Genomic DNA, 23,390 nt, shown 5'->3' on the forward strand with positions numbered 1-23,390 from the left:
TGTTACTAAACCCACAACAGTAAAATCAGTCTGTATATGCAGTAAAGCATGCTTGTTATACTCACTGTAGGACCTAAAGGGGTTAAACCTCTGCTTTGCATAAGAAGGCTGTTTGATCCTGACTTCTCTGATCTTCCTCTTGTTCAAATGCCCACACTGATAAGACAGACTGAACCCGTAGCCCTTCTGCACATGCTCAGTTTAGTGTATATTGATAGAGAAGTTTTTTTTTTCTTGGGAGAGTGCATGTGATCAGCACAGAACCAATCAGCACTGTCCAGACAGAGGTCAGGGGTCCTTCACCTTCCTAGAGCAAAATGAAAACTATTACAAGCTTTAACCAGTGCTCGGCTGGACACTGATAGAAGTCACAAGACTGCTCTAACTGTTGATGAGAAAAGGTATTTAGCAAATTATATTTGCTAAAATAATTCACTTCCATGTTGTGTGTACTGTGGGAGACCAGATAGAGTGAATGCAGGGTCCTGGGTTTAGTAACACTTTAACCTCACCTCTGATACAGAACTCAGTGATTAGCAAGCAGTACGATGAGTAAAAACAAATTATAAAACCCAACAAAACTAGAGATGGGAGCTGTCTTCCTAAGTGAAAAGAGTACAAGAATTCTATTTCCTCTATTGTTAAGGGACGCACCTACGTTCAGGAATCATAATAAATGAAGGGCAGGCAAAAGACACTAACAAAATAAAAAGTCCAAGGCCACAAAGGGTGACTCACATCACTGCCAGGCAAAACTTGGCATCCACTGATGCAGACACATTGGTTTCACAAAACCTAGTGCTATTGAAATTTTCCATTGGTCTCAGGGTCAATCATTGGGGAGCGACCGGTCCTCTTTAGTATTGCAGACATGTTGCATTGGCTAAGCACACACAAATTCAGTAAGGAACAGCCCACAAGGGTACCGCTACAAGAGTACGGCATGCTAAATCTGGCAAACCAGCAGGGGTACAATACCACAGGTGTAACCCACCTGTCTGACCACTGGAACCTGAAATAGTTGAGAATGAGGACTGCAGCAATCTTCCCCAACTATGAGTGGTAAAGTGGTGCCTGTAGTCTAACAGCAGTCCACGGTTGTTGTCCACCGCGGTCCACCATTTAGTGATGCCTGCTTTATATACTTAAAATATTGTACTAACACATTGATACACTGACTATGGAGAGGTTTAAGCACCCTAAATAATATTATATTGTTAGTTGCTGAATGATGTAGTTAATAGTGGTGTGCAGACCTTTTTGGCTAATTACTGGACCTAATTTACGGCCTTTAAAATGAGAATTGGTGGGTTCCATCAAAAGTTTGTGAGAAGGGTGCTTTGCTTTTGGATAGATTATACTTAAAATGGAACTAAACCCTCCTTATACAGCTGAAAACAGCACCATTTTAGTCTGTTTTTAATGTGGAACTAAACCCTTCCATCCTTTGCAGCCAAGATAGCTGACATCTTTGTCTCTGTTTGATCTGTAGTTGTGTGCAGTTATGACGCCAGCCATTTGATGACTTGACAGTCCTGCTGAGAGCACAAACAACTGTGACAGTTATCATTCATGGCATGACTTGAATTTAACAGTTTTGGGATACAGTTAAATCAATAGGTTTATCTCCACTTTAAATTTGCATCTGCCATGGTGCAAGTGTGATCACCTATAACACCTGCTATTTGAAGGCTTGAATGTTTGGCTCAAATAAGCACACTGGCAACTGTGACAGTTATCACCAGAGGCATGCCTTCAATGTTACTCTTTTAGGAAACTGTTAAATCAATGGGATTAGTTCTGCCTTAAATACCAAACAAGTTAAATAAAATCTAATTACTAGAAATTATTTTACAGATGAAAATTATGCTGTATCTCACAACAAACGTGGAATTCTTGGCATGGCCAATAAAGGACGCCATACAAATAGTTCCCAGTTCTACATCACTCTTCAGGCTACCCCTTATCTGGATAAAAAGCAAGTGGCATTTGGGTGAGCAAACACTTTAAGGCTTTTAACAAATAAATTAACTCGTCATTTCATTCATTCTAGAGTACTGCAGACTTTTGTTAAGTACCATGAATAGTAAAGGGTTTTGCCAGAATCACAGAGGGAATATTTTGTATAATGTTTGTTGTGTAACTGTTGAAAATGCTAGAGCTACTATCGGAAAGTCTGGAAGTCATAACCTGTATTTGCACTATACTATACCATGACCATTTTATTATATATCCTTAACTTTTGACTGCTAGCACAAGGCTGTTGACTTGTTTTAAATAAATTACTTATATGTGCTAAAACCCATCCCATGATGGTATTGTTGTATAAAGCTGTATCATTATTGTAAGATTTTGCCCTTATGTTGATTGCAAAACAATCTACTATTTAAGAATTTAGGTGCCACTAAATCTTCAGGTTTTTTTTTTTTAAATAACAAACATGTTATACTTACCTGGTCGGTGCAATGATTTTGCACAGAGCAGCCCCAATCCTCTTCTTTTCTAAGGGCACCGCTGCGTGCTCGTCCCTGAGTCGCTGCTCTATGTGTCTATAAGTCCCCCCCTCTCTCCTCATTGTCTCACTGGCTGTGATTGACAGGCAATGGGCTCTAGCTGCTGTCTCAGCCAATGAGGAGGAAGAGTCCCCAGACAACAGAGGTTATGGGGAATGTCACTGGATCAGAGGAGGCTCAGGTAAAAATTGGGGGGGAGGCTGCACACAGAAGGTTTTTTACCTTCATGCATAGAATACATGAAGGTAAAAACCTTGAGCCTTTAGAACCACTTTAAGATTTTGGTACTCACCATCACTTTTTTTGTGAGCTTTTTGTGCCTGATATATACCACCATCCTAGCATTGCTGAATTACACCCTCCGTGACTCCGATGGACAAATTCCACGAAGGCCTACAAAGTTGTTGCTGATGATATGCCGGATCACTCCTGTGTAGAGAGTAACTCAAGCAGCATCTTTTGAAGTCTTTGATAAAATCATTTGTGAAATATCTAAAAAAATATAGTTAAGACGTTTTTCAGTGCAGCTGAACCTCTTCGGACATTAGCAAACAAATGAAGGCAGATTGTTAGAGGAGGGATAATACAGTGGTGGCTTAATGTTTGTTTTTTTTTGCCGGTGTCCCAACATTTTGTACTTGGCAGGGTAACCCAACTGCTAAACACTCAGTGGATGATAAAAAGAATAACTGCTGATTTGCCAGAAATTAGATCCTAAGTCCTGCTGTGGGTTGAAAACTCACAGCATTTCTGTGGACTGAGTAGTATCATTCTTGTCCCATGTCTTTTTTGCTAAACTACTCACACCTGCCCACCAACCTTATCTACACAACATAGGCATTAATTATTATACTGTAGTCCAACTAGGAGGACTAATTCAATTTATTGAGATAACATAGAAGTATACTCAGGGCACAAGATAGCTCTAAATTTCATGCATATTTTTTTACATGTTGAACAGATATAACAAAACACCTTCAATGGTATATATAGAATATATATAGCATACAAAAGGTAGCAAATAGGTTAATTTTTGGGGATTACATACAATTTAAAGTGATTGTAAACCTCTGAAATGAAATGAACAGTGCATGTCCCTCTATAGTGTGTACTTGCTTCAGTCCAAAACACTTGAGCCTAGTACTCACGAGCTGAATGTTGGGTTCAATAGAAACCAGCCAGCATTCAGCCCATGTGTAGGGCAGTCGGCATGACCCTCCACTCAGGTCTCAGACTACACTCAACTTTCCTTTCTGTGCTGTGCAGTGTGTGACATCAGATCCCACCCCATGCCTGCTGGAGCTGAGAGATAGCTTCTTTTTTTTTATAATTTAAATATTTATTAATTTTCCATTTTAATTACATTTCATCATCACAATATAAATATATATATATAAAAATATATTCTATAATATTATATTAACCAACATTTCTACTTTATATACTCTATGCAACCTTTCCCCCCCTTCTCCACCCCCCACCCCGTATCCCCTCTGCCTATTCTGTCTTTTCTCTGCGTCTTCTTGTATCAGCAAGTGGAAATTTTTCTGTTATCTTTATTCTTTCCTACATCTCATATATAATCTAGCTTTTTCCCAGTTCTCCCATTTCCCATAATAAACCTCCATCTTATCTTCTTGGGTATGGCACAACCTTTCCATCTTTTTAATCTGCTCGACTCTTTCAATCCAGTCCTCTTCCTTTGGTGCCTCTATTTGCCTCCAGAACTTGGGTATCAGGGCTTTTGCAGCGTTTATATAGTACCATATCCCTGATTTTTTATATTTATTTACCGTTATATCCGTGATGTGCAAGATACATACTTCTGGATCTAGATTTATATCTATTCCTGTCAATTTTCTTATTAAGTGGATTATTGTTTTCCAGAATATCTGGATTTTTGGGCATCCCCACCAAATATGGTATATTGTGCCTATTTCTCCGCATCCCCTCCAACACAGCGGTGTACTCTCTCCACACATCTTATTTTCTACTATTGGTGAAATGTGCCATCTTGTCAAACACTTATAGTTCATCTCTACTTCTCTCATAGAGACATTTTCGTGAGTTAATCTATACATTCTCCTCTGCTTTTCCTCATCTATCACAACTCCCATATCCATTTCCCATTTTGTTAAGTATGTTGGTTTCGTGTTTGTGTCTAGTTCAGTGAGTATTTTATAAACTCTAGCAATCCCGTGTTTCCCATCACCTTGTGTTCCCAATGTCTTTTCGAACAAGTTCCAATTGTCTCTTGTCCTTAAAGGTCTTGGCAAACTTCCGACAAAACACCTCAATTGGAAATACCGCCATTCGTCTAATTTAGTGAAAATCTCTCCCTCTTTTTTTTTCAATTCGCCAAATGCTCCTATTTCGTCTCCCACCAAGATATCTCCTAATTGCACCTTATCTTTTTTAAACCACTTCCCTCCTATTTCTTCTCTACCTGGGGGGAAAAACTCTGTATTTTTTAGTGGAATCAGTGTAGAATTAAAAGTCCATTTCATACTTCTGTGTAAGTTATCCCAAATCTTTAAAACATTCAAAGTGTATGTATTTACATTGTCATTTAAACCCCTATACTGTGTTGGCACCCATATCATTCTTCCCAAGTCTATTCCACTGAGTTCATTCTCTATTCTCACCCAGCTTTTTTTATTATTAAATATCCAATCTATGGTTCTTGCCAGTATTACCGCTTTGTAATATCTTTTAAAGTCTGGGAGCCCTAAACCCCCTCTTTCTTTCCTCCTACTTAGCAGTTCGTATGACAGTCTTGGTTTTTTATTCCTCCATATGTATCTTGTTATCAATTTCTTAATTATTTTAAAGAAAATCTCTGGGAGTTTAATTGGGATCATTTGATATCTATATATGATTTTTGGTACTATTACCATTTTTACCAGATTAATACGACCCATCCATGTCAGGGTTCCTCCCTCCAATCTTTTTAATTCATCTCTAATCTCATTAATCAGTGTAATATAGTTTAGTTTATATAGATGTTTATGTGAGGCTGTGAGTTTTACTCCTAGATATTTTATATCTCTGTCTTTCCATTTAAAGGGAAATTCTTTTTGTATCTTTTCTTTTTCGTTTTTTAAGATGTTTATATTTAGAATCTCCGTTTTTGTTGGATTTATCTTTAAATTTGATAGTTCTCCGTACTCCTTTAGTGACTTCATTAAGTTTGGAAGTGTTATCCTGGGGTTTCCTACATAGAACAACAAGTCGTCTGCAAAGGCAGCAACTTTATGTTCCGTATCTCCTATCAGGATTCCCTTTACGTCTCTATTCAATCTTATTGTTGACAATAGAGGTTCTAGAGATATAACATACAGCAATGGGGACAATGGGCATCCCTGTCTTGTTCCGTTTGACATCTCAATGGGTTCTGACCTCTCCCCATTTACCCCAATGACCACCGAGGGGTATCTGTACAGCTTTCCTATCCACTCTCTCATCCTAGGCCCGATTCCCAAAGCTTCCAGAGTATCCATCATGAATCTCCAGTTTACCCTATCAAACGCTTTTTCAGCATCTATAGACAGTAGTACCACCGGTTCTTTTCCCTTTTTACTCTTTTGGATTAGCATCAATGATCGTACTCCATTATCTTTTCCTTCCCTCCCTGGAACAAAACCCACCTGATCCTCATGTATCCATCCAGGCATTAGCTCTTTCAATCTGTTTGCTAGGACTTTTGCGTACAGCTTAGTATCTGTGTTCAATAGTGAAATAGGTCTATAGCTAGAACACTGAGAGGGATCTTTTCCCTCTTTCTGAATGAGCACGAGTTGGGCTTGTAATGATTCTCTTCTTACTTCCATCTCTCCACCTAGTGCATTCATGTAGTTTTTGAGTTTTGGTACTAAGATTTCACAAAATTTTTTATAGTATCTCACTGTATAACCATCTGGACCTGGGCTTTTCCCCGACACTGTCCCCTTTAATGCTAGTTTTATTTCTTCCTGTGAGATATCTGCATCTAGGGAGTTTAGTTGATCCTCATTTAATTTTAATAACCTAGCCATTTCCAGATATTTCTTTCTTTTCTGATTTTTCTCACTGTCTATAGTTTCTGAACCTTCCAAGGGGCTTATATTGTACAGTTTCCTGTAATATTCTATGAAGGCTTTGGTGATATCTTTATTTGAGTGTTTCATGTTTCCTTTAGCATCTTTTATTTTTTCTATATAATTTCTATTTTTCTTTTTCCTCAAGGCTCTCATCAGATACTTTCCAGGTCTTTCTCCCCATCTATATCTCTCACTTAAGACTCTATTATATACTTTTCTCCTCTCCTCTTCTATCATTTCTTTCAGTTCTTCCTTCTGTTTTTTTAACTTCAGCTCTATTTCTTTTGTTATTCTATTCTTATGTATTTGTTCTAATTTACCTATTTCTTCTAAGAGCTCATTCATTTTCTCCCTTCTTTCTTTTTTCTTTCTTGCCCCAATCGCCATTAATATTCCTCTTATATAAGCTTTATGTGCCTCCCACACTGTGGCTGTTGACACCTCCCCTGTCTGATTCTCCTTAAAAAAGCGTTCGATCTCCTCCCCTATTTTCTGAGCTATTTCCCTTTCCACTAAAAGTGTCTCATTCAATTTCCATCCCAGCCCTCCGCTTTTCCTTCTCCCCCATTCCATTTTCATAGTAACTGGAGCGTGGTCTGACAAAGATATTGTCTCTATGTCTACCTGGGTCAGGTGGTCAATTAATTGATGTTCTATTAATATATAATCTAATCTTGAATATCTCTTATGCATATTTGAGAAAAAAGTATAATCTCTATCTTGCGTGTGTGTAATTCTCCAGGCATCTACCAATTGACTTATGTGTAGTTCTTTTTTCAATAATTTCAGGGCCTTACTTCCTTCTGTCTTTATATGGGAGGTGGCGTCCCTTTGTGGGTCCATACAAAAATTAAAGTCCCCTGCCAGGATCAAACGTCCTTTTTTAAAGTCCATCAACTTCCTCAACACCTTTTTCAGATACTCCTCCGGTTTTTTATTAGGACAGTAAATGTTAGCCAGTGTACACTCGATCTCCTGTAACTTGCCCCTTAAGATCAAAAATCTCCCATCTGGGTCTGTTTTTCTGTCTTCCAACTCGAACCTAACGTTCTTTGCCAGGCCTATTGCTACCCCTTTTGCTCTTTTAACCGGGGAATCTGCATAATACCATGTTGGGTGATTTTTAGACCTCAGCCTAACATTTGAACTTATCTCCAGATGTGTCTCCTGTAAAAATATCACTGAGGCATCTCTATGGTGTAATTCTTTAAATAATCTATATCTTTTCCCGGGACAGTTCAACCCATTTATGTTATATGTTATAAACTGAATCTCTTCCATCTTCCTTAAATTTCCTCTTTTCTCCTCCATCTATATTTTTTATTTCTCTCTCCTTCTCCCTTCTCACTTGCTTTTATATCATCTTTTATTTTGCAGAAAAAACAACCTCCCTCTCCCATTTCCCACCCTTCCAACCCTCCAACCCCCTCCCTCCCCCCTCCCCTCCCCCCTCCCCTCCCCCCTCTTTTTAGGCCTAACATTTGCCTACTAATCATTTATGGATTAAAAATCCACCTTTGATTTGGTCCTTGGGCTAAGACTCCGTCCATGGACGACTTTCCCCTTGTCTAACCTCCCCATAACCTCCCAAGCCTCCCTGGATTTATCACCGGCAGAAAAGAGAAGAAAAAAAAAGAAAAAAAAAAAGAAGGAGAAATCCATAACTAAGGCAATAGAGTGGGGGTAGAAGGTGAGAGGAGGAGAAGAAAAAAAAAAAAAAAAAAAAAAAAAAAAAAAAACCTCTCTCTTTCCCCATCCCTCTCCCCCCCTCCACCTCTCCCCCCCTCCACCTCTCCCCCCCACACATTGCCAGTTCTCTTTTCTCTTCGCTCTACTTTCTCATTGTTCTTCTTCCCAGCCAGGGATTTCCGTTCTTTGAATTTTTAAACTATCACAAAAATTTTTCATATCTTCTGGAAACCTAAGGTATGCTGTAGTCCCATTTTTCCATCCTATTAAACATTCGGGAGTCCCCCATCTATATTGCACATTTTGTTCTTTCAACCTTTCCAGTAGGGGTCTCAAAGTTCTCCTTCTCCACAAAGTCTCTGGAGCCAGATCCGCATATATCTGTATGTCTCCTCCTTCATACTTAATTACTGATTTTCCCTTAGTCTTCTTCCAGATTTTTTCTTTGTCCCGAAGTTCATAGAATTTAACAATTATATCTCTCGGCCTTTCTTTCCCCAGGTTTCTCAGGATTTTTCCTTTTCTAAAGGTTCCTTCTATTTTAGACCTTTCCATTTCAGAGCTGTCTGTTATAATGTTAAATATTTTACAAACCACCTCTTGCAGACTTTCTCCCTTTAAGTTTTCTGAGACCCCACGTATCAAGATGTTTCTTTTCCTGTCTTTATTTTCTTGTATCTCAGCCTTATATAACAGTTTTTCTTGGATTTTCCCTATATTAGTTAGTTCTTTTTCAAGTTCAGAGATAGCCTGGGTCTGACCTTTAACTTTCTCCTCCGTTTCCTCAACTCTCTCCAAGAGGTGTCCCAGATCACTGCGAATGTTTACCATTTCTTGTTTTATTGTTTTCTCCAGTTCTTTAAACATTTCTGCCATTTCCTTTTTATTAGGTATTTGTAGGTCTTTTTCCGCCTCTATATTGCCTGATATTTGCTGGTTACTAGTATCAGGGCCTATTGATACTCTAGGGCTTCTTTCCATACTAAGGTCTGCTTCTCCTTTTTCAGGTCTGCTCTGAGGTCTTTCTGGGGTTACGTTTCCTTGGGATGTATATTTTTTAATTGTGCCAGTCTGGGACCCTTTAAGCCCACTTCCTTTTACATTCTTGTTTTTCATCTTTCTCTGTGGCGCTTATCCTTCTTATAGTCCTTTATAAATTTGTGGGTAGGGCGGGATATTATTTCTTTAAACTTTCAAGTCTCTGCCCTGTCCCCCTGCTGGTTTTTCTCCTTCTCTTCTCTTCCTCCTCTTCCTTCACCCCTCTCCCCCTCCTTCCCCCCGAGCCTCTCCTCTTCTCTCTGCGAGCCTCTTCCACCTTTTATACAGTCTCTAGGGGTCCCCCCTTTCATATACACTCTATTTCTTGGATGTCAGCCTAATAAATCTTCAAATGCAATTCACATCTGTCACTCACCCTCCTCCTATGTCTTCTTCCAGTGAGTGCCTTTTCGGTCGATTCCTCTGAGGGTCTGTTCATGGGGGGGAACTCCCCAGGGTCTCTTCAGACTCCTTGTCCAGGTCTCAATGGTTCTCCTTCCACATTCTTTTAGGCTCCTGGGTTACTAGGGGGATAGGGGGAGAGTGTGTCGGCCCCCGGCAAACAGGTCGGCGCTGCTCCTGAGAGATAGCTTCTGATCTGTGTACTTTGAACTCATGTAGAGAAAAGAGGGATGCAGAGAAACAGGTGAAATTTATTTAGGAGGATTTATTTCTTTTCTGTGTAATACCTGATGTTAGTCACTTCACTGGGTATATGTAAGGATTTACAGGCAACTTACATTTTTTAAAAACTTTAAAATAAGCTAGATTTGGTTTTAGAAAATATAACAATTTATTGGGGGTTGTTTCTAAAACAAATGAGAACATAAGGAAAGAAATTGCCCATATTGATCAATCAGATTCCTTATTTAATTTTTCCACAGAAATAAAAATCTGAAACTTGATTCACTACCATAGGCAACAGTGCCACTTTTGTTTCTATTTTCTTTTCTCCATTTTGTTCTACAGATATTCCTGATAAATGATCTCTGTAACAATATATGGTTCTTCAACATATTGTTGCAAATCCATGCCAAGTACTCTTGAAGAAGCAGCTATCCTACAAATGCACTTTGTAGACTGTTGAGCAAAGACTTTTTTTGCACAATGTAACTGCTACTTTTTGCTTTTCCCTTTGTAGACAATTGGTCGAAGGCAGTAATGTACTTTGTAAAATGGAAGACATCCCAACATACAATGAGAGACCAAAACTTAACTGTACTATTTTGGACTGTGGCATCTTTATTCCTTGAGTTTCAAACAATTTTCATTGGAAGAGCCAAAGAGAATGAAGGCCTACACAACTACATCAAGACCTTAGTAGGCAATGAACTAACCATTATCAAATCTGTGTAGTTACCTACTTACATTCAGTTTTTGACAATACCTGACAAGTGGGCAAGATAAATAAACATGTATCAATTAATAATGTATTGGGTACCAACATATGGATGCAGGGCCCAAGTTAGAAATCCAGATATGATCTAAAGCTTTCAGCTTGAAAACATTCCATACACTTCCCCCCCATGGTAAGGTTCTCTACACTACAGTCACTACCTAGTGTTGCCATTTCCTTCTTCCCGACATGCACTGCGCTTTAGGCACGGACACGGAGTGATTATATCCATGCCCCATGCAGGGCTGTGTTTATCCACACGGGTGTTGTCCCATTCATGTATATTAGGACACAGCGGATGCACAAACACAGTCGCCGTGTCCCAATATGATGTCTGTGTGGGTGCAAGTGCATGTCTCCAAACTCACCCTGGGTGCATTCAGGGCTGTGCACCCGCACAGATGTCCCCTTGGGAGCAGCAGATGTCTCCAAGCAGTAGTTTCATCCCAACAGACAGATATGGGACTGCTAGCACGGGGATGCAAGCAACACCTATACATCCCCATGCCGGTAAAACATGGCCCCACATGGTGCATGAATTAGGCCTAAGGCCTCATTCACACTGCTGTGCAGAGACATCAGTTTTTCTACATGCGTTCTGCAACGGCACAACAAAATAAATTGTTCTCTATGTGCTCTGTTCATACCACAACACTAGTTCAGTATCCTAAGCAGATTGTTTTCTGCACAGGAATCTGCAACATGTATAAAACTCATGGAGGTTTGCATGAAAACTGATGTAAACTGATGTCTCTGCAAGTGAAATCTGTGCATCAGTTTCCATCGGTTTTCTGGCCTTGCACTGACAGCTGCCTTCTGAGTTTTGGACCTTGAGTTGGTTATGAATGAACCTGTCATTACTACCCATAATGTTTCAAGAACACTTAACTAGAAGAGAAAATAGTCTTAGAGCATTCGATTTTACCCTTTGGTTAGTTCACACACATTTTACCCCCTTGGTTAGTTCACATGACTGGTGATGACAATCAGGGTACTGTGTCCATATTTACACTTTGAGGGCTGGTTCACACCATAGAAACACAGTCCAGATGCATTCCAGATGCGCTCCAGTTGTGTTTCTGCATACGCATTTTTGGCACATTCCTGTACCTTTTTTTATGCATTTTTGACATGTTCCAGTGTGTTTTTTATGCTTTCTGTTTAATCTTTTTCCCTTCTCTTTTTCTTCAATTTAAAAAGGGACATGTGCATTCCGGTGCATTTTTTGTGCGTTCCTGTGCTTTTTGATGCATTTTACCGTGTTCCAGTACAGTTCTGTGCAGGAAAAATGCAGCCTGTTCTACTTTTTTTTCTGCAACCGGAACACACTGATGTGAACTATGACATTGACAACCATATGACCTACTTTCTGTGCATTTTGGATGCAGAAGTGAACAGAATCATTTTACTGCAGTGATGTCCAAATGAAAAAAACCCTTCTAATTTTGCAGCTTTTGGCCAGTGTTTGTTAGTGTTAACTGCGTGTTTATTTTGCATTCTTATACTGATTTCATTATTTTTGCTTAGTTTTCCTTCAAAACAGTCCATTCCTTTCAAAATCAAGCATTAAAAGTAAATTAATTTATGAAGTACTTTTGAAGGATATTTGTCAAATGTCAAATGTACTGCAAATTTTTGTACAAATGTTCGTATGAAAGTTTGTTAGAAAATCTACTAGTGTATGGCCAGCTTCACTCTCAGGCACACTGTAAAGTTTGACCAGCTCTACAATTTGCTTAGAGCTAATTAAACATGTTAAATCTATTTCAGAATTAAATCAAATCCTTTGTGAGCCCACACATTTAAAGGCTCACAAAGGAATTCTATGTTCACCTTTTCTTTTGTCTTTTCTGTCCAAGCATCCCAATATGCATAGATTTCATTTACCTAGTCCATGGCAGCTTTGAATCTGCACCTCTCTGTTCAAAAATGTTAAAAATGCATTCTGAGACTTGATTTCCTGTAGCATTATATGACCATCCAGGAAACTTCATATCCCATCACGCACTGCCTTGTTGCATCACAGAATAGTATGTGTTTTACAAATCTCCCTCTTACTATACCACCTCTTTTTTATTTCCACCCACTTTCCTACTTCTTCCTTTACCCTAGATTCACACCTAAGCTTTTTCCACAGCATTTTGCGTTTTACAGAACGGCACTACAGTCCATTTAACATGATTATCTATGGGACACGTTCGCATCTCCGCATTTTCACCCGGTGTGTTTTTTGGAAAGGGTCGTGGACTTTTTTTAATGCAAAAAGTTGTGTTTTTGGTTCTATAGACTTCAATGGAAACGCTGCAGAAAAGTATATAGTGCATTTTTGCCGCGTTTGTGATGCATTTTTGCATTTGAAATCTTCCTAGCAATAAGAAAAAAAAAATGCATAAAAGACGCTGGTGCTAAAACGCAATGCAGAAACGAGTCAAATGCAAACTGCATAGGTGTGAACCTAGCCTTAAGGTGGCCATACACTATGCAATCTGATTGTACAATCTCTGTAAATTTTATAATTACAAAAACTATATAATAGGAGCACACATCTTTCTATCCAATCACTCTGTATCCAATCAGACAGGCCCTTACAGTACATAGTTGATGGTAGATCTAAAGGGGATTGCAATCAGATTGTATAGTGTATGGTGAGCTTTACAGACTTCAAGGGACCCACATCTCCTTTTTTTAATACTACAACTCTGCTTCACATAGGTTGTTATGTGATTGCGCAGTTCCTACACATTCTGCCATATGAACGAGCTTTGCAAGAAGAAGGTAAGGTACAATACGATCAGTCAGCAGAAGAATACACTAGCTGTGTATTCATAGAGAATAGTGCTTACTGACAATGATTGCATGTAACTACAGACGTTGGTAGAAACAATCTCCTGGAGGGTGAGGGCAGGTGCAGGGTGTATTAATGAGGTCAGCTGCTGAATTACTTCCTTAATCTAACATTTTTTTACGTCCCAAAGGACGTATACCAGGAAGTCATGGAGGAAGTTTCTATGGAAGAAACTGGAGGCTGAGGTAAAGCCTGTCCTAGAAAAATCTTTTTCTTTTCTGCCACAAAGGTACATCAATGGTATATTGGTACATAAGGAAGCTGGATTTAAGAAACAAAAAGTGAACTTAGCCTTTACAACTAATATACAATGCTATATAAACTTCAGAATGGAGTTACACTTTTAGTGCCTTTCCCTTTTCTTGTTTTATAGTGATCATTTACCTCTGCTCTTTGCCCATAGAAGTGGAGTAACAGATACTGTAACTATGATTACAAAATGGTTGCAGAAAATGCTGCTCTGGGCTCCAACACCAATCTGTTATGTAACCATAAGCTGTATCATTTGGTCACATCATCTTTGCCGCAAAAGCTTATCAAAAGATCACAACTGTTCATTTGCTGCTTCCACTCAATTCCCAGGGCTCTTTGAGCTAACATCACATGACCTAATGCCTAGATATATAATCACATGACTACAAAATGTTTCTTTTTTGTTTAAACAGTAATGAGTTCAAATTCATTCCCAAGTTGTCCCAAAATTAGAGAAATGGATAAAAGAAGATAGAAAAGAACAGAAAAGACTGCTTTTTATGATGGAAGAACAAGAAAACAGAGAAAGGAGAAATAATCTTAGAGTAAGAGGAGTCCCAGAGTTGATAAAGGGGGAAGATTTAAAAGAACTAATCAACAAAATTTTGAGTTCCATAATGGAGAAACCAGACGTGGAGACGTTTAAATTGGATGGAGTCTATAGGATAGGAAAATATCAACAAGAAAAAAGATTAGAAAAACCAAGAGATATAATTGTTAAATTCCATGACTTTGTAGATAAAGAAGAGATATGGAAAAAGATCAAAAGGAAGAACAAGTATTGCATATGGAGGGAAAGATATTCAAATTTTCGCAGATCTAACAGCAGAGACTCTGAGAAGAAAGAGATCACTGAAACCCCTATTAGAATTGATGAAAAAGCATAATGTGAAATACAGATGGGGTCGTGCAGTGAGTTTAATCGGTTGGAGAGATGGAATCACAGCAATATTAAGATTCCCAGAAGATATGGAAGATTTTTGTGATAAACTTGGTCTGCAGAGACTAGTGATACCGGGTTGGGAAGTGGAGGAGGGAGAGTTATGTACTTTTGGGGAAGGAAAGTGGCAGCTGGTCAGAAGAGGAAACAGAGAGTCAATAGACAAGGAGACACCGGGGAGGAGGGGGGGGAAGGTGAGCGGTCATGGGTGGAGCCGAACCCCTAGGGAGGGATCAGAGGAGGATCATGATCCAAAGGCAAAGGAGGCCTGGGGGGGGAGTATAGGGAGGGGAGGGGAGGGGGGGGAGGTATGGGGGGGAGAGGGTTAGGGAGGGTAACACTCAGCAAAAGAGAGGAGAGAGGAGGGGAGAAGGAAAGAGAGAGATAAGAGGAGTGGGTTTATATGGAAGAAGTTCAGTTTGTAACCTATAACGTAAAGGGGCTGAGTTGCCCTGGGAAGAGATTTAGATTATTTAGGGAGTTGCAACATAGAACATCATCGTGGTTTTTTTACAGGAGACACATCTAGAGATGGAGTCGAAGGTTAGGCTGAGGACTAGATATTTCCCGACATGGTATTATGCGGATTCATCAATTAAAAGAGCAAAAGGGGTAGCTATAGGCTTTGCAAAAAATATAAGGTTTGAGGTGGAAAAGAGAATAATAGACCCAGAGGGAAGGTTTTTGTTTCTGAGGGGTAAGTTGCAGGAAATTGAGTGTACACTGGCTAGTATATATTGCCCAAATAAGAAACCGGAGATATTTCTGAGGGAAGTATTGAGGAAATTGATGGATTTTAAAAGGGGTCACTTGATAGTAGCTGGGGACTTTAATATTTGCATGGACCTACGGATGGATACCACCTCTTGTGTGAGGAGGGAGGAGAGTCGGTCCCTGAAAATATTAAAGAAATCGTTGAATGAATATCAATTAGTGGATATATGGAGAATCAGGCACATGAAAGATAGAGATTACACATTTTTCTCACAGGTTCATGAGACTTATTTTAGATTGGATTATATATTGGTAGAACATCAATTTATAGATACTGTGGTGGAAGCAAAAATTGGAGGAAGTTCTATTTCTGATCATGCCCCAGTTGCAATGAAGTCAAGATGGGGTAGAGAGGAGAGAGGAGGATTTGCTTGGCGGATGAATGAGGCACTTCTTCTGGATGAGGAGATCGAGCGAAAGATCGCGATAGAAATTAAAAGATTTTTCGAAGAGAATGATACAGAGGAGGTGTCGGTTGCAACGGTGTGGGAAGCCCATTAGGCTTATATTAGAGGATTATTCATTGCAATAGGGACAAAAAAGAAAAGAGAAAGGAGGGAAAAGATTAATAGACTTTTAAATGAAATATCCAATCTTGAACAGGCCCATAAAAGGAAAATATCTAAAGAGATAATGCAGGAAATAATAAAGAAGAAAGAGGAATTAGAGAAGGTAATAGAGGAGGAAAAAAGACGAATCTTTAATAAAGTGATAAGTGAAAGATATAGATGGGGAGATAGGCCGGGAAAACACTTAATGAGAGCCTTGAGGAAAAAGAAAAATAAGAATTATATAGAAAGAATAAGGAACTCCAAAGGTGAAATGGTGCATTCAACCAAAGATATTGCTAGAGTGTTTAAGGATTATTATAGCGATTTATATAATATTACACCCCAGGATACTTCCAAGAAAGCTGATATAGTAAATATAGAAAAAAGAAGAACATATTTAAAAAATGCAGGCCTTGCAAAGTTAAGTGAAATTCAGTTGAACTCCTTAGAATCAGAAATTACATCAGAGGAAATAGAAATAGCATTAAAGGGCACTGCGGTGGGGAAAAGTTCGGGCCCAGATGGGTATACTGCAAAATACTATAAAAAATATAAAAAGTTGTTAATACCCAAATTGAAGACATATATGAATGCTTTGGGAGGAGAGATGGAGATAAGGGGAGAGTCCTTACAGGCCAATATAGTTTTAATTCACAAGGAAGATAAAGACCCATCTCAGTGTGCAAGTTATAGACCAATTGTGCTGTTAAATGTAGATACTAAACTATATGCAAGGGTTCTGGCAAATAGACTTAAGGTCTTGATGCCAGAATGGATACATGGAGATCAGGTGGGGTTTGTACCGGGAAGAGAGGGTAGAGATAACGGATTGAGATCACTGTTGCTCATACAGGAAGGTAAAAAGGGGAAATCCCCAGTAGTACTACTGTCGATCGATGCTGAGAAGGCATTTGATAGAGTGAGCTGGGGATTTATGATGGACACCCTGGAGGCAATAGGGCTGGGGGATAGAATGAGGAAGTGGATTAGTAACTTATATAAAGGGCCTACAGCCGCTATTATGGTTAATGGAAGAAGATCGGAGATTCTCAGAATGTCAAATGGAACAAGACAGGGTTGCCCTTTATCTCCATTGCTGTATGTCTTATCGTTGGAGCCACTTTTGTCGATGATATGAAAGATCATAAATATAAAGGGTATAAAGATAGGAGATAGAGAACATAAGGTAGCGGCCTACGCTGATGATCTGATGTTCTATGTTGGAAATCCTCGGATATCACTTCCAAATTTAATGAAAATTCTGAAGGAATATGGGGAATTGTCAAATTTGAAAATTAATCCAACAAAAACTGAAATTTTAAATATTAACCTTACAAATAGTGAAAAAGAAATAATACAGAAAGAATTCCCCTTTGTTTGGCGAGAGAAAGAATTAAAGTATCTCGGGATAAAACTGTCCGCTTCAATTAAAAATATGTACATAACTAACTATATTTCACTTTTAAATGAGATTAAGGAAGAGTTGAAGAGATTGGGGAGTGGAAATCCGTCTTGGATCGGTCGTATAAATCTGATTAAAATGATAATAGTGCCCAAAGTTTTATATAAATTCCAAATGATTCCAATTAAACTCCCAGAGGTCTTTTTTAAAACACTTAGAAAAATACTGTTGGGGTTTATATGGAGGAATAAAAAACCAAGAATACGCTATGATATTCTGACTAGAATAAAAGAGAGAGGTGGTTTAGGACTCCCAGATTTTAAGAGATATTATAAAGCGGTGATAATTGCGAGAATTTTTGACTGGACCCATAACCCGGGGAAAAGCTGGGTCAGAATTGAAAATACACTGAGTGGGACAAATTTAAGTAGGATTATATGGTTACCTGCACAATATAGAGGACTAGATGTTAACACAAGTGTGTACACTTTTATTGTTTTAAAAATTTGGGAAATATTACATAGACAAAATGGATGGGTTTTAAATTCACAGTTAATGCCACTAAGGAATTCAGAATATTTTGCTCCAGGGAAGGAAGATATCACAGGGAAATGGATCATAAAAGAGGATGCCCAATTGAGAGATATAATGGTGGGGGAGGAAATAGGAACATACAGGGAGTTGGAGCAGAAAAAGGGAGAAGTTTTTAGCAGAATGGACAACCTTCGATATCATCAACTGAAATATTTCTTTGGGAGTCTCCCAAAACCTGTGAGAACCAGAAAGGAGTGGAATGCATTTGAAAAATTGTTTGAGGCACGGGGAGATGGGAGACACGCAGTTGCAAAAATTTATAGAATATTAACGAATTTAGACACAGGCACAAAACTAATATATATAGAGAAGTGGGAAAAAGATATGGGAAGGGAAATAGATGAGGAGCAGCAGAGGAAAATGCTTAGAATAATCCACAAAAACATTAGTATGCGGGAAGTGGAGTTGAACTATAAGTGTTTAGTAAGATGGCACAATACACCAAATGTGGAGCACAAATTGAACAGGGAGATTTCACCACTGTGTTGGAGAGGATGTGGAGAAGTGGGTACGTTATATCATGTATGGTGGGAGTGTTCAAAAATACAGGTGTTTTGGAGTAAAATTGTATACTTAGTAAGAAAAATTACTGAGATTGATATTAGATTGGATCCAGAGCTATGTCTTCTCCATGTCTCAAAGATTTCAGTGAAATCTTATAAGGATTCAGGAATAGGATATTTCTTGAGCGCAGCTAAGAGTCTTATACCCAGGTTCTGGAAAAAAAGGGAGGTGCCGACAGAGGAAGATTGGTTGATCAGAATGAATCAGATTTGTGCGACGGAAAGATTATATGGATATGGATATGATGGAGAAGTATAATATAAAGTGGAAAAATTGGGAGGAACATAGAGAAAAAGTGAAATATATGATGATGATGTATACCCCTCGTAAAAAAAAAAAAAGTTGAGTTTTAGAAATGGTTTTAGAGAAGGGAATCGCTGAGTGGGGGGGGGGGGGGGGGGGAGGGAGAGGGAGGGTAGGGGAAGTGGGATATAGATAAGTTATGTCAATAAAAAATTTCCATTTGATGTTTTTTTTGTATAGAAACAGGTGTTTTGTAATTTGTATTTGGAAGTAAATTAATAAATATTTATAATAAAAAAAAAAAAAAAGTTCATACACACGTCCAAACACACCTGAGCTATCCTGCCAGCCAAACAGCCCTGCAGATTTTGTAAGTTTGCCCACTTACAAAGAAATGAAGGGTCTATAATTTTTATCATAGGTGTATTTTAAATGCTATAGACAGAATATCACCAAAAATCCATAAAAAACACATGATACAAATGTTATAAATTGAGTTGCAGTTCATTTGGTAAAATAAGTATTTGATCCCCTATGAACCAACAATAATTCTGGCTCCCACTGACTGGCTATGTGCTCAAGTGGTACAAGGATTAGTACTGTCAATTTAAGAACGGTGCTCCTAATGACAACTCATTTTATGTATAAAAGACACCTGTCCACAGAATCTCTTTCTTGGGCACCACCTTGAGCAAGATCAAAGAGCTGTCACAGGACATCAGGGACAAGATTGTAGACCTGCACAAGGCTGCAATGGGCTACAAGACTATTAGCAAAAGCCTGGTGAAAATGGGACAACTGCTGGAGCGATTATTCAAAAAAGGAAGAAATACAAATGTTTTATTATGATATAGGATTTATATAGCGCCAACAGTTTGCTCAGCGCTTTACAATATAAAGGGAGACAATACAGCAACGATACAGTTCAATACAAGAGGGTAAGGAGGGCCCTGCTCCTTGGAGATTACAATCTAAGTGGGAGGGGTTGGTGGTACAAAAGGTAATAACTGTGGGGAATGAACTGATAGGAGAAATAGAAGATTTTCTTATCAGCTGAAGGCCGGATAGGCTTCCCTGAAGAGATAGGTTTACAGAGATCGCCTAAAAGTGGGCCGAGTAGGTGATAGTCGGATAGATTGGAGTAGAGAGTTCCAGAGGATTTGGGGAGGCTCTGGAGAAGTCCTGTAGATAAGCATGGGAGGAGGAGACAAGGGAGCTAGAGAACAGGAGGTCATGGGAGGAGAGGACGGTTTGGGTGATATTTGGAGACAAGATTGGTGATGTAATTTGGGGCAGAGTTATAAATGGCTTTATATGTTATTGTTAATCTTTTGAATTTTATTTGTTGGGCAATGGGAAGCCAGTGGAGGAACTGGCAGAGATAGATGGCAGATTTGGAACAGTTGGTAAGGTGGATGAGTCTGTCAGCAGCATTCCTGATAGACTGAAGAGGGGATAGCCTGCAATGAGGTAGGTCAATGAGGAGGGAGTTACAATAGTCAAGGCGAGAGATAACAAGGGAGTGAATAAGTTGCTTAGTGGTTTCAGAGGTTAAAAATGGGCGTATCTCTGAGATGCTGCGGAGGTGAAGTCTACAAGATTTGTACAGTGATTGAATTTGGGATTAAAAGGACAGATGGGAGTCTTGGATTACACCTAGTACCCTGGCATGAGGGGAGAGACTGATGGTTGTATTATTGATCTTGATGGAGAAGTCAGGGGAGGGGGCACGGGCTGGAGGGAATAGTATGAGCTCCTTTTTAGAAAGATTTAATTTGAGGAAGTGGAGTGACATCCATGCTGATATGTCACTTAGTAGATTAGTAATGCGAGAGGAGACTGAAGAGGTGAGGTGTAGAAAGATAGATTTGTGTTGGGATGTAGCTGGGTTGATCACATTAATGGGGATGTTAAAATCTCCAAGAATGATAGTGGGTATTTCAGAGGAGAGAAAGTAGGGTAGCCAAGCAGAGGAGTCTTTAAGAAAGCACGACATCGGTTCAGGAGGCCGATAGATCACTGCAATCCTCAGAGAAATGGGAGAAAACAGCCGAATGCAGTGAGTCTCAAAAGAAAAAGAAGAAGAGAGAGGGAGGGGTAGGGAGGACTTGAAAGGTGCTCAGTGGGGATAGAAGCAAACCAACTCAACCTCCTTTCTGACCACTGGGTCTGGGCGAGTGAATCCAGTGAAGGCTTCCATAGGATAAGCAGAATCTGATGCTCGAAGCCAGGTTTCTGTAATTGCTAGTAGGTTAAGGGAGTGGGAGACAAAAAGGTCATGTACAGAGGTGAGCATACTACAAACAAAGCGGGCATTACAGAGCACACATGAAAAAGGGAGGATGGTTTTTAGGAGCATGGGGATAAGGATTGAGTCGATTGCGGCTATTCCTGGAGGAAGGAGGGGGCCTGGTGTGGGGGTGAGACACTAGAGGACCAGGGTTCGGGGAGATATCCTCAGAGATTAGGAGAAGAAGGAGGGTGAGGAAAGTAAGATGGGAGCGGGATGTATATGAGTGCACATGCCTTCCTGTCCTGGTGTTTGGGTTAGCAGGTGAGTAAAGTATCAGCAGGAGGTGATGAGAGCAGTAGTAGGGAGATGGTAGAAGTGAGGGTGATATGTATAGGTTTTGGGGTAGAGCAGAGGGGTGAAGAAATTAGATTTTGAGAGTAGAGGATATTACTATGAAAAGGAGGAGTAGACGGGGCATATTAACCTCCCTGGCAGTATGATTATGTCAGTATTTCTGTGCTCAAAGCAGTACATTGTTTGCAATGCAAATATTTTGTTTTTTTATTGTAGGCCTGTAATTCTTAGGAATAACTCACTGAAATCTGTCCAAACAAGAGTCTAGTAAACATCCCGGGTATGATAACATTTGAAACACGAAATCATAAATTACAATATAATAAATAATCATAAAAAATAATAATATAATAATAATAAATTTAAGTCAATAATGTAATCAAACCAAAAACAATGAAATTTGAAATATAGCGCCAAGTTCGCACATCACTGAGCTCAGTCGCAAAATCGTTTTCAGTGTCTGATGACAAAATTCCCCGCGAATCATTATCACTCAATTCTGCAAGTGGTTCTGATTTACTATCGCTGTTCTCTAGCTGGTCTAAAACCGCTTTTGACCTAAAGGGATGCTTTTTGGATGCCATGAACATTTCTCAGTTTCCGAACAGAAAGAACAGTAAAAATGCAGGCAGGGCACAGGACAAAGCACTCGGGACAAAATGTATGTGAAATGGTTTGATACAGTAATGTAATACTATCAGATTTTAGTGTATTGAGTGAATGTCAAATTTTTACATTTTTTAAATTCCCACCGGTTCCGCCCCCCCCCCCCCGTTCGTACCGACACTTGCAGGGAACGGAACCCGGAAGACGGAAGGCGGCATCGGCCAGGGACACTGCAGGAGGGACATTGCAGGACCGCAGGACAAGCTAAGTGCTCGAGGGATTCCAGAGGAAAAATGCAGTGTAATCCCGAGTGTAGCTCAGGGTTACCGCTTCTGGTACTGAAAGTTAACCCCGAGCTACACTCGGGAATACCGCCAGGGGTGTTAAAAGGTAGATGGCGTGGGAATCAGACTTGTAAGAAATGTTTCCCAGGTTGTTTTGCTTGCAGTCCTTCCAGAGTGCAGTAGAGTTCTTTGTTGTATCAATATCCATCAATCGCCCTCGGTCTGGAACTCCATGCAGGATTTGCCTTATCAAATAAGGATGATCATGAGAAAAGCGAGGGATCAGCCCAGAACTACACAGGAGGAGCTTGTGAATTATTTCAAAGGCAGTTGGGACCACAGTCACCAAACAAACCATTGGTAACACAATATGCCGCCGTCTATTGAAATCCTACCGCGCCCGCAAGGTCCTCCTCATCAAGAAGGCATATGTACAGACCCATATGAAGTTTGTCAATTAACATCTAAATGATTCAGAGAAGGACTGGGAGAAAGTGCTGTGGTCAGAGGAGACCATAATTGAACTCTTTGGCATTAACTCAACTAGCTGTGCTTGGAGGAAGAAAAATGCTGACTATGACCATAAGAACACCATCTCTACAGTCAAGCACAGAGGTGGAAACATTATGCTTTGAGGCTGTTTCTCTACTAAATATACAGACTGACTTTACCTCATTGAGGGGCCAATGGATGGGGCCTTGTGTTGTAAAACCTTAGATGAGAACCTTTTTCCCTCAGCGAGAACACTGAAGATGGGTTGTGGATGGGCCTTCCAGCATGACAATAACCCAAAACATATCACCAAGGCAATAAAGAAGTGGCTCAAGAAGGAGCATATTAAGGTCTTGGAGTGGCCTAGCCAGTCTCCAGACCTTAATCCTATAGAAAATTTATGGAGGGAGCTGAAACTTTGAGTTGTCAAGTGATAGCCAAGAAACCTTAAGGATCTAGAGAAGATCTGTAAAGAAGAGTGGACCAAAATCTCTCCTGAGATGTGTGCAAATCTGGTATCCAACTACAAGAAACGTCTTAC

General features: G+C 39.5%; 1 protein-coding gene across 1 annotated transcript in view; it reads left to right on the forward strand.

Annotated features, from left to right (window-relative positions):
- Positions 1–12,545, forward strand: part of PPIL6 (peptidylprolyl isomerase like 6) — a 43,791-nt gene extending 31,246 nt beyond the window's left edge. Inside the window, exons 7-8 of the mRNA XM_089664753.1 lie at positions 1,858–1,993; positions 10,461–12,545. Coding sequence (XP_089520879.1) covers positions 1,858–1,993; positions 10,461–10,572 — 248 coding nt within the window. The 3' untranslated portion in view covers positions 10,573–12,545. The remainder of the gene's footprint in view (positions 1–1,857; positions 1,994–10,460) is intronic.
- The last annotated feature ends 10,845 nt before the right edge of the window (positions 12,546–23,390 follow it).

This window comes from Staurois parvus, unplaced genomic scaffold (assembly GCF_062004578.1).
Source record: "Staurois parvus isolate SC_StPar_1 unplaced genomic scaffold, SC_StPar_1.0 ptg000048l, whole genome shotgun sequence".
Lineage (NCBI taxonomy): Eukaryota > Metazoa > Chordata > Amphibia > Anura > Ranidae > Staurois > Staurois parvus.